The sequence below is a fragment of the Callorhinchus milii genome, unplaced genomic scaffold (assembly GCF_018977255.1).
Source record: "Callorhinchus milii isolate IMCB2004 unplaced genomic scaffold, IMCB_Cmil_1.0 Scaffold11, whole genome shotgun sequence".
Lineage (NCBI taxonomy): Eukaryota > Metazoa > Chordata > Chondrichthyes > Chimaeriformes > Callorhinchidae > Callorhinchus > Callorhinchus milii.
Window position 1 is genome coordinate 17552293 of NW_024704752.1, and position 12598 is coordinate 17564890.

A 12598-nucleotide genomic window follows, 5' to 3' on the forward strand; every position below is an offset into this window, starting at 1 on the left:
GGGCAATTGATTTCCATTCAATAATAATATATAATAATGCCATATTGCATCTGTCCACCCACTCTGCCACAGTCATAAATGCAACTCTTGTCAGTTCCTGGCCTATGGGCAATATAAGAGATGACAAACTGCTAGGTTTTTCAGTGTTTTGGACAGTTAATCTTCTCATTGATCCGCCCGGTGTACAATTGTCGGATTTTTAGTAATCTGAAGATTTTTTCCCCTTTATATACAAACTCTTCCAGTCTGCTCCACACTGGGTGAGAAATGCTATTGGAACTCACTGCTGCCCTTTAGTGTTTAGGCTCTCCCACGGCACCTGCATTCATTGCTCCATTCATTTAAATGGTTCACACACTACTCTTGCACTGATTTTTTTTAAAAAAAGAACAAATCATTATACATTGATCACCAATGATGATCTTTCTATAATCTGTGGGTTTCTCTCTGGCTACGTATGCCACAGGAAGACAGTATTAAAAATGAGCGACATTTAAATTAAGAATCTCTCGTAAACAGGTAGTAAAGGTGGTTCAAATGCTTCTATCTGATCTTTTTTCGCCCCCCCCCCCTAAGATATTACAGCTGGATCAACGGTGGAGATTTTTCTTCTAAACACATACTTCACCAGGGCAAGGTCAGAAGAAAAAAAGTGAGATGAGAAAGACTGAATACATTGGAACGGAAGACAGGCATTGTTGAGCAGACCGTGGGGAGAATGTTACACCGCTATGAAGTCAAACTAATATGGCAATTGAATGCAAAATGGTCACGGGACACAGAAAAGTCACTTATGTCAGTGCTTTTACTGTATTGTGCTGAATGAATCGTTCGTACTCCTAAGAGTGATGCCCTGGATTTTTCAGACAAATGGGATTTTGAGTTACATATGAGCAAAGAATTATGGAATCAAGCACATCATGACTTAACCAAATCATGACTCTGAGGAAAATTGTGAGTTGGAAACTCGCCAATACTGTATATTCATCTACGTTCTAACGTCAGGACCAAAAAAGTCGTATTCTGAATTCATCAATTTCACTCCTCAATTCCCATCTATGATGTGGTCAGTGAGGCATGGAATAGTTTGACATTTGAATGTCCAGCTTCTGTTAATGGCCAATAGTATCATTACATCTTGAGAAGTGACCATTCCTTATCTGCACCTGAGTCTAAATCTCTTACTGATTGTATTCTGCCTTAACTTTGTTCTGTACAGTGGCCATGATCAATAGACATACATATGTATTGTGAAACAAATTGATTTATTATTTCACATTGCAGAGGGAACACCCAAATAACTATTAAACCAGAAAGATAGACCAAGATACTATTTACTCAATCATTCTTTGGATGCTTAGTTTATTGGTGTATGTGCTAAAGGTAGGGACAGACTTAAAGGCAAATTAAAATTTCATGTCTATTTACCTGAATATTTCTATTTTTTTCTAAAGGGAGTACTGAACAGCGAAGAATGAATAAATAAATCAAGCATGCATTCCTCTCAATTAAATTCTTCCCTGCATTCCCCTCAATAAAGTATTTTGAATGAGGAACTTACGAAGTCTCAGGATAACTGGTAAACAACATTGTGGTTTCAGGAAATGGGGCTTGAATTTAATTGATTTATATTATAATTTTAGCAATAATAGGATGTGAAAAACTGTGTTGACTCAATGTTGAAATAGAAGATAAGCATAAGGAAGGATCACCCAAAACAGATCCCAAGATTGGTTGTTCTTTCATGTACTCATGATGCCCTGCCTGTGTAGTTTTAGTATTTAGACTGATAAGACATCTGGCTTTCGGACTTGTTTCAACTGTATTTTTGGTGATGAATCACTGCAACCTGACAGCAATTCCCTACCAAAATCTGCAACAGAATGTGCAGGAGAAATCAAGCTTCAACAACAACAACAACTTGGATTTATGTAGCGCCCTCCACGCCGGACGACGTCTCAGAGCGCTTCACAGTAACGGATCCCGGGGCCGAGCCGGGGGGGAGGGGGGGGAAGGTGACCAAAGGCGCGGTCGAAAAGAAAGGTCTTCAGCAGAGACCTGAAAATGGGAAGGGAGGGAGCGAGGCGAAGAGAGTGAGGAAGGCAGTTCCAGAGCCTCGGGGCACAGTGGCTGAAAGCATCTGAGGTCAGTTAGAAATGCAACATTAAATTCAATTACCCATTGAGGTTGACTCGAGGTCACAAGGGTACCCGTTGTTGCCTTGTAACATAGAGGGAGATTAATATTTATCTCTGCGAGACTGGGCACCGTCTTACATTGCACTAATAAGGACCAAGGATATTCAAGGGTCATGATTCTGGCAGTAAAGAAGAGGTACGAAAAGAAATTACTATGTGATTGAGAAAACAACACATTATGGTGTATTTTTGGTCAAATATATTTACAGCGGTTATTGGAAATCACTCTGAAAGAGAGCATCTGACCTTCAAAATTCAAAGCAAAACAGGAGTGTTTGAGGAATGGGACAAATATTTACATGCTGCTTCCTACCTGGAAGCAGAATATTTCAGCCTTAACTAATACCCATTATCGGTAATAATAAAAGAATAATTAGGTTTTCATGCTATAATTACTGTCAGGTGCAAAATCTAATACAACAGTAATCACCACTCTTCTCATTCGTAAGGTAAAGAATAATGCATTACAGGGACTTAGCTATGCTATTTAGAATAAAAAAACTATCATTTAGCTTTTAATAAATCCTCATTAGAAGTTAACTACTTGGCTGTCATTGACTATGTCCTTGATGCTGGGCAGTACTAGATTTGTCAAAAGTATAACACAAATACTGAAGTGTAATTGATAAATTTTATACGTCACTGCCTCTATCTCAATATTCAGCGAGGACTTTCGGGGAGACTTTTTTTTGGTTACTGGCAATTGAAATAAGTTTCATTCACCTATTTTCAGAGTTTGCGAAGTAATTGTATGCTAAAATAAAAAAAAACTTTGCATTTGATCTAGCGCCTTATCACATCATTGAGCCGTCTCAAAGCACTTCACAGGATATACGGTCAAGTGGTTTTGCCTGTGTATATTGTGGGCAAAGTGTGGCAGCCGGTTGCACAAACAGCCATGAAGTCAGTGACTAATTGATTTAGGGGATTCTTGGCCAAGACACTGGGAGAAACTCCAAGCAGGGTATTGTCCCAGAGCACTTTCAGCTGACGAGTGAAAGCATTTGCTTTATATGTGCAGAGTTAACTTCAAGTTCAATGTTCTTCACTGTGCAACAGAATGGTTTGTGGGATCCTTTATGTTAGACTTTAGAATACTATTATGCCAGTTTGCAAAAGCAGGCCTTCCTTTTCTTCCCAAATATTGCAGGTATTGAGACCCTGTGGAAATCAGTTCAAGGACAACATGAATATGCTGCAACAGTTTTTGAGCAGCAATTGATGATTCAGGCATTGACACAGGCACCAACAGAAAGGGAATAATCCAGTGGCTTTGCCCCTATCCTCAAAGCACAAACAGACTGCAGGCACCAGTCTTCTTTTTATCTCTTATCAAGGAAATTAAGCAGCATTGGATTCCATTGAAATCAATGAGACTTTTTTTCCATTTGATAAACGTGTTTTAAATGGCTTGTAAGGTTTCCTAACATTGTGGCACATACATATATCCATCTTCTCAATAGAAAATTATCCAGTTGATGGTGTGAGGTTCAGGAGGGGTTTGTGCATGAGCTGTAGAAACAACTGCATATTTTCACATATTGTCACAACGTGAAACATTTGGTTCTAATTTGGAAATATGGATGAGGATAACACTAAAATATAGAAAAATGAGGAAGCTGATATCCTTAATGAGTTTTATTGAAATCTGAAACTTACAACCATTTTGCTGAATAATACAGTAAGGAAAAACATTATCTGCAACGTATTTCTCAGAACAGCAGGCAAATTTGTTTTTGTGACAATTATCTACTGGATCTGGTGTGTGTACAGTTATAAACATACAAACAGTGACACTTTAAACAGATATAAATACATTCACATCGTTTTGGTGGGAAACTTGCCTAGTGCTTTATCCGTGATGTATACATTTACAGTTTCCTGTAACTTGTTTATTAACATCACTGGCATTGCCCATATTCTTTCACAAGAAGGGTGCCTAAGATAGATATGGAATAAACATGTACATACATTTCAGGCTTTGTTTGGTATCATGTCTATGAAACAAACATCTTGAAAATGAAATTTTAAATTTGTAAAGTGTCTTAAAAAAAGTCACAGTAATATGAAGTTATTTGAATTACATGGAAAAAATCCTCATTCATACAAACACATGCTCATTATTTGCAGGAAGCAAAGTAACAAGAGTTTATAAAAATAAAATCAAGGTATCCAGAAGTCATTTTCTAATGACTTTATAATACATGCCTGAACTTGCTTTAAGTTGGAATGTTAATGCAAACTTATATTTCACAATTTCAGACAGTCAAAGAAGCCAGTCGAGCAAGTTTAAAACGAGAAAACAATCCTAGTCTTGCAATAAAATGGTCAACAAAAAAAAGCAAAGGGAAAACATTAACATGAAAGAGGGTTTTGACAATATATTTAATCAGTAAATATTTGTTTCCCAGTACCCAAACTATTATTCTGTAGCTAATTTTATATTGAATTAACATTCCTACTAATCTTCAGACCACCACCTTAACCTAGTATGGTGTACTAGACTTGGTGCAAGATAAATAATAGTGCAGGTGTGAAATAAGTTCAAAACCTATTCCCAAAGTTGTCTACCAGATTTGCAGATTTTAAACCCATCGCCTCGATATTAAAGTGGAACACGGGTCAAGTCATGATGGCGATAGTGCTTTCAGGCCAACTCCCTCCAAGGCCTGAAAAGAATTCTAGGGCCAGACGAATGTGGATTGGAATGAAGACATAAGCTGTGTACAGGACCATTGCTACAATGGTGAACAAAAAGGAATTAAAAATTGTCTGTTCCCAAGGCTCCAGGACATAACTACATGTGATAAGTAAGTACTGATAATAAAGCCAAGACAGTGTTTCTTTCACACGTTTCAAATCCATCCTTTTCTCGTTTTGTGATTAAGTTAACCTAAATAAATAAAGAGTTGCATTAGAATAAAGGACACCATCAAATAATACTCATACATTACTGATTTTACCTCTACAGTGTGGAAAAATAAAACAATACTCCAAATATCGCACCAAGCCTCTTGAAAGTGGATTAAAAAAATGACCTCTGTCTTTTTTAGACTAGAGATTTCAAATACCAATAAACCACAGATATCTAGCAGTGATATGAGACTACCTGAAATATCTGAGTACAAAGAAAAACATGATACTCATCGTAAATAGAAATGTTGAGATTTTGCTACAGAAACACGTTAATGATGAAAAACTAACCCCTCCCCCCGCAAAGCTTTACAAAGTGCATATGCTTTAACGTTTGGATACTGAGATCAGCTCTGGTTTTGCAAATTATCCATATATTTGAACTTTAAAAGTAGGACAGAATCCTGAAACTGTATCACCACTCTGAGCCAATTGAAGTAGGGAATAATTTTCATTAGGTTAATTTTTTAATAATTATTTGTTGGATTTATTGGGCTCAAATCATTTCACAGTTTTACTGTAACATGCAAGTTTCTCTCTCCTGACTGGATAGGCATTACATGTGACAATACAACCTTGAAATGATTTGAAATGTTTGATGTTGTAGGCACTATGTGTCTGTGTTGATGTTGTCTGTTTCTGAGTCACTTGCTAGGTTACTGGATATCTGTGTCCAGTTTCTATACTAATGTACTGTTCTAAGTGTATTTTTATGTGTATATTGACTTACCCAATTTGGTCAGAAGGGATGTTCTAATTTCCAATTTTAAATTCCAAAAACTACATTGGGTACCAATCTGGCTAATCTGTTTTACGGTGTGAAACGAAATTTCCTTCTTAAACCTATAAGATAAACCAAAAATGATAAAGGACAACATTAAATATATGGGGTACATTTACTTATACTGTACATATGTACTGCAGCTGCAAATTTCAGAATCTGCCTCAACATTTTATAGATATTGCTGATGAAGCAATGTCAAGAACACTAAGGAGTACTAATTGACAGAAGGAACCCTGTTGAATTAAGCATTTAATCAGCATTGATTTTTGTATTTTATTAACTCTCATCTACAAGTGGTCTGAGACCCTACCATGCATGAAGGGTGCTATATAAATGCAAATTATGTTGTTCTCTTTTACGAATCGTAAAAATTTTGACTTTAAAATAAAACTAAATGCTCAGAGCAGCTTTTCCCTTCTTCTTGTAATGTATGACAAAATGTATAATATGGCAGGATGTCAGTCTACCTCAGTTCAAACCACTCATCTCCAAATCAGAAGGTTGTGGGTTCATGTTGGGACTTTGAGGTCATAGTCTAGGCTGATGTTCAAATCCATTAATAATAATAATAATAATAATCCTTGCATATTAAATATGTTGTCCTATTCTATTACGCTGCATATTGCAGTTGCAAAACAATTTACAAAACAACTTGAAGCTTGACATTCTGAAATTGAACAGTTTAACATTAATATTATTCTGTACCATCAGTAATTTGTTCTCCATGGAGCATGCAACTAACACTGAAAACATTAGTTTATTAGGTATGCTGGACTTCATCCAACGACATAATAATTATAATAATAATAATAATAATCCTTGCATTTGATATAGCGCTTTTCATGTCGGGAGGACGTCCCAAAGCGCTTCACAGAATACACTGTAAAGTGAATTGATTGTATATTTGTGGGCGAACGCAGCAGTCAATTGCGCACAGCAATGTCCCACAACAGTCGTAGATTGAAAATGACCAATTTTTATTATTGTTTTTNGGGGTTTTGAGGGATTATTATTAGGCTCTGTGTGGAGTAAGGAAACTTGCCCGAGGTTTCGCCCTCTGCCTGGAATTGAACTCAGGTCTCTCGCTTGCAAAGCGAGTGCTCTAACCACTGAGCTACAGGACTCCCTCCACTGGCGGAGTACTTCATTGGTGGAGGTGCTGATTTTCGAATGAGGCTGAAGTTAAACTAAAGTCCTGTCTGCCAATTCACAGGGATAATAATAATCCTTGCATTTGATATAGTGCTTTTCACGTCTTCTAGAAGTCTCAAAGCGCTTCACAGAATAGACTGTAAAGTGAATTTACTGTACATTTGTGGGCGAAATGCTATATATTTCTTATATAGACATTAAATATTATTAAATATTATATAGACATAGATATTAAAGATCCCATGGTACTATTTGAAAAAAGAGAGCTTTGCATGGTATCTTGGCCAAATATGGGAACTTTCACTTGTAGGTGGCATAATAATAATAAATAATCCATGTATTTGGTTTAGCACCACAAAGTGCTTCACACAATATACCTTGTCGTGGAGGGACCACGTATTTCGTAGGCAAACACAATCAAGGTTTAGTTTGGTCCCTCCATTTGGTGTGGATACACTTAAGCACAGTGATGGGTTTCTGCATGTGCCAGACACCTGACTGACCAAATATATATATTGATATACAATGGTTCCAGTGGTGCCCTTTAGTTCTTTCTTTAATATACCAAAAGAAAGGATTATTACTCTGTACCATTCATTAAAACTGAGAACAGGTTCAATTAAAAACTATATGGCATCACTAGAACGATTGTACATCAATTTCGTTTCCATTGATATCTAATTGTATTTGACTTATTAAAGCATATTATAAACAAATGATATAAATAACCCTCGTATTATATATCAAATGCAAATATGGTAAAATTATGATTAGCTATAAAACTGATTATAGACCTTTAAGGATTAAATTACTTGTAAGTGACTGAAGCAATCCACTGATGGGATGATAAATATTTTCACTGACTGATCCTTTTAAACAAGAATTTTGTTAAATGTACAAACCCACATGGTCTCACCTATTGCAGTTAAGCCGAAATGAAAGAAGATCACAACCGTGTGCAGTAATAAATCAATTAGACCAAATACTATTTCAGCTGATAGTTCGAGTATTTCCCAGTTTTCTGCTTTATTAATATTACCCAACACACGTTTACGCATCTAATCTACTTCTGAACACTAGCAAGTATAGATATCCTTGAAACCGAAGACAGAAACTTACCTTCAGTACGCTTGTTTGTGTCATCTGCTGCACATATCAACTTTGGAAATAGCTTGAAACAATGGGTATAGCATCGTGTTGTACAATATATATCACACGAGCAATTGGAGCAATTGGAGCAAACTTGAAGCTTAGCTACAAAATGAACAGGCAAAGAAACCCTGGCACATAAAGTAAGTAAATAGTGTGTTCTGGTCAGGGCCAGTTTCAAAACCACCTTTGCAAGAAAACTGGAAAGACCGGTCTTATCACATGCTTCACTGTATTAGAAAAATCACACACTGAAATGTCAAAAACTGGTGGATTTCGGACCAAGTTAAATATCGTTAGCGAGGATTTACGTCTCACCTTTCCAAGATTTGGGTTACTTTTAATACAAGTGTTCTCACTTATAATTGCTACTTCTGAGCAGCACAGGATCAACAACCTAAAGTTATGTGTGTTTAGTGAAGTGAAGCGAAATGATTCCAGGATCAGTTGGACAGGTATCTTGTTCACACCTTCCATTTGACACATGATATCAGTTGCCTTTACTGACAAGTGACAAGAGCAGTTCAGGCCGGTCTCCCTGGAGAAGCAGCCACCTCCCTTAAATTCTTTCCAACTGCTCTGAATAACTTGGGGGTAATCCAAGATAAGGCTTCTTGGATTTACCAGCACTGAAGGAATGTGGGGAATATAAATAACTACAAGTCAAACCTGCCTCAAAAACTAGAATTGGTTGGTTGTCCTCGGTTAGCTGTATGTCCTAATCAGTGAGCCTGTGGCAAAAAAAAAAACAGCTTGGTGTGCAGCGTGGCACAGGAGTTATTGCAAAAATAATAAATCAGCAACCCATCTAAAAGGTTCACTTCACGTTTCATAAATTTATGGGGTTGTGAAGCATTTTATGTTGTGCTCATGTGGTGTGGTGGGGGGGATTTTAGTACGGCTAAATTGGGTAGAATTATAATAATAATAATCCTTGCATTTGATTATGTTCACCAGAGTTGTACCTGAGGCTAAGATGGGAGGCAAGAATGTGCTTCTCTAAATAAAACTTCTCTAAATAAAACTTATGTGGAGTCCTGTAGCTCAGTGGTCTCAGTGGTTAGAGCACTCGCTTTGCAAGTGAGAGACCTGAGTTCAATTCCAGGCAGAGGGCGAAACCTTGGGCAAGTTTCCTTACTCCACACAGAGCCTAATAATAATCCCTCCAAAACCAAAACAATAATAAATTGGTCATTTTCAATCTACGACTGTTTGTGGGACATTGCTGTGCGCAATTGGCTGCCGCGTTCGCCCACAAATATACAGTCAATTCACTTTACAGTGTGTTCTGTGAAGCGCTTTGACGTCCTCCCGACGTGAAAAGCGCTATATCAAATGCAAGGATTATTATTATTATTATTATTATTATAATTATTATGTCGTTGGATGAAGTCCAGCATACCTAATAAACTAATGTTTTCAGTGTTAGTTGCATGCTCCATGGAGAACAAATTACTGATGGTACAGAATAATATTAATGTTAAACTGTTCAATTTCAGAATGTCAAGCTTCAAGTTCTTTTGCAAATTGTTTTGCAACTGCAATATGCAGCGTAATAGAATAGGACAACATATTTAATGAATTATTTTAAATTAGGCAATGGAATTCATTCATATTTATTGAAGAATCAGAGTAGCTCATCATTTTTCAGTGGTTTGATGCTGTTGTTTTGTCAAAATTCCCTTGAAAAGTCTAAACTCTCCCCACTCTCTTGCTGTCTGACATAGGAAAGAAGATCAGGGAATGTGAAGGAGGAGGAGAGGGGGATGGAAGGAGAGGGGAGAGGGGGATGGAAGGAGAGGGGAGAGAGGGATGGAAGGAGAGTGGAGAGGAATGGAAGGAGAGAGGAGAGGGGGATGGAAGGAGGGAGGGGACGGGGATGGAAGGAGAGGGGGATGGAAGGAGAGGGGGAGAGGGGGATGGAAGGAGGGTGGAGAGGGGATGGAAGGAGAGGGGAGGGGGGAGGAAGGAGAGGGGAGAGGGGGATGGAAGGAGAGGGGAGAGGGGGATGGAAGGAGAGGGAGAGGAATGGAAGGAGAGAGGAGAGGGGAATGGAAGGAGAAAGGAGAGGAATGGAAGGAGAGGGGAGAGGGGGATGGAAGGAGAGGGGAGAGGAGGGTGGAAGGAGAGGGGAGGGGGATGGGAGGAGAGTGGGAGAGGGGATGGAAGGAGAGGGGAGAGGGGATGAAGAGAGGGGAGAGGGGGATTGAAGGAGAGGGGAGAGAGGGATGGAAGGAGAGTGGAGAGGAATGGAAGGAGAGAGGAGAGGAGAGGGGAGAGTGTGGGTGTGAGTGTAGGTGTGGGTGTGGGTGTGAGTGTAGGTGTGTGGGTGTAGGTGTGTGGGTGTGGGTGTGTGGGTGTGAGTGTAGGTGTGTGGGTGTGGGTGTGGGTGTGAGTGTAGGTGTGGGTGTGGGTGTGGGTGTAGGTGTAGGTGTGTGGGTGTAGGTGTAGGTGTGTGGGTGTGAGTGTAGGTGTGTGGGTGTGAGTGTAGGTGTGGGTGTGGGTGTAGGTGTGGGTGTGGGTGTGTGGGTGTGAGTGTAGGTGTGAGTGTGAGTGTAGGTGTAGGTGTGGGTGTGGGTGTAGGTGTAGGTGTGTGGGTGTAGGTGTGGGTGTGATTGAATTCCCAGAGACTGAATCACCGACAACTGGTGTCTGTGGGTTTACCTTTACGACGTTCTAAAGAAAACTGCTCCAAACAACTTCACTCCTCGACAGGTCATCACAGCCACTGAAATGCTGCGAAGAGCAAGTTCCAAAGTGTCTCTTTCTCCAGGAAAAGTGCGCCATCTCTAGGAACGAAGACAGATCCTCATCAATCCAAACCAAAAGAGAAGTGACAGACATTGGGATTGTCGAAATTAACGCCTCAAAACGTGAAGTTTAAAAAAGTAGCCACGACCTCAGGGGCTTTAACCCACAGGAACACTCACAACACCGGTACAATTTGTTTATATTACACCACCGCCGTTTAAATGACATTAACCCCTTTTCCAGCGACATTTGCACGGGACCCAGTGGTGTAATCCCCGCTCCAGAAGTGGATGCTTCTCACCGAGAGCTGTCGACAATTGTCAAAACAAAAAGAGCGATGGTTCAGTGCAACTAAATAAATAAAGGCAAACCATTTCCTCAGTCGGGAAACTAAACGCTTCAAAGGTAACAGCCACTGGGGACCGATTAACATCAAATCGTGTTTGCACGGATTGCAGTCACAAGTGCAGTGACCAAATCAAAAGAATTCGCTGAATTCTTTTTTTTTAAAAGTTTTGACAGCGCAAAAATATTCCATAAGTGAAACCTAATGGGGGCCGAGCTTCCACCTGCAGGGACACGGTGCGAGATTGCTGTGACTATGTTTTAGATTAATTCCGTCCACTCCACATTTCAGGAGCAGCAGTGCAATATAACACGATGTCGGTCCAGCGTGAGAACTGCGATCTGATTTTGTTTTGAGCTGTCGGGCGGTGCAGTCGGTTTCTTTTCCAGGCGGTGTTGTGCGAGTCCTCATTATATGTAGACTTGCACAAGAACCCGACTGCGGGATTTCAGTGGAATAAAGATATCATGAAAATGCTCCCGAATTTCTGTCATTTTCAAACGTACAACAACGAACGCCATCAAAGCCACGTTTATAGGATATATAATATATAATATATAATATATATTATATATGACCGTGATGCTTAACCTCAGGAAAATACGATATTCCCACTGAGGGCCATAATTGTTTCCCCCCTCAAATACACCGTATTATATCAAGTGACGACACACAACATTATAGCAGAAGAGAGAAATCGAGCAAATGTATTTGAACGGTCACATCACTTGTACTGAAATTCACTGCAATTTCCTTCCATTACTTCGATTGACTCAAAAACGAATGCAGCTTCGTCATATCATTTATCCACACGAATAACAGGGTGTAGGATTCAAATAATTACACTGTTCGGAGCCCAGATTATTTCAGTAGGAAAATAAGAAAAAGTCATTATGTTTGGGCGCTGAAGCGTGGTCGAGAATCCCACTGACTAGTAAACCACGAGCAGTACTCCGAAAGTGTAATTGGTGAACTGCAAAGACTTTTTTACCAAAAAAAATGGTTCGCTGGATTTAAAATACATAATATTAATGGCAAAACGCCACTTTTCGTTGAAATTGTCCGAGGTGTCAACCAGGGTGAAATGAAATGTGTTTTTTTATGGCATTTTTGTTAACAATCCGAATCAACGTAAATGACAAACTTGATTTAAAAAAAAACTTTAATACTACAAGATACACCTGTCTGATCAAGACAGTACATTTGTTACAGATCTCAAAAATTGACGCTGATGTATCTTTGTATAATACTCCAGTATCGACAATGTTCAACGAGGACAACAACATTAAACTTTCTTTTAATGAA

At 39.0% G+C, this 12598-nt stretch overlaps 1 protein-coding gene across 2 annotated transcripts; it reads right to left on the bottom strand.

The window, feature by feature from the left end:
• Positions 1-3824: 3824 nt before the first annotated feature.
• Positions 3825-8357, bottom strand: sptssb (serine palmitoyltransferase, small subunit B). 2 transcript variants are annotated; one of them, XM_007888612.2, is made up of 3 exons: positions 8167-8357; positions 5842-5954; positions 3825-5091 (listed from the first exon to the last, which is right to left on the bottom strand). In XM_007888612.2, exon 3 carries the CDS (start codon positions 5061-5063, stop codon positions 4821-4823), a length of 243 nt encoding a protein of 80 aa, XP_007886803.1. In that variant the 5' UTR covers positions 5064-5091; positions 5842-5954; positions 8167-8357; the 3' UTR covers positions 3825-4820. The 2 variants fall into 2 exon arrangements, with proteins under 2 accessions (XP_007886803.1, XP_042195250.1); XM_042339316.1 differs by lacking the exon at positions 5842-5954 and having other exon boundaries at positions 3831-5091.
• Between the last annotated feature and the right edge of the window lie 4241 nt (positions 8358-12598).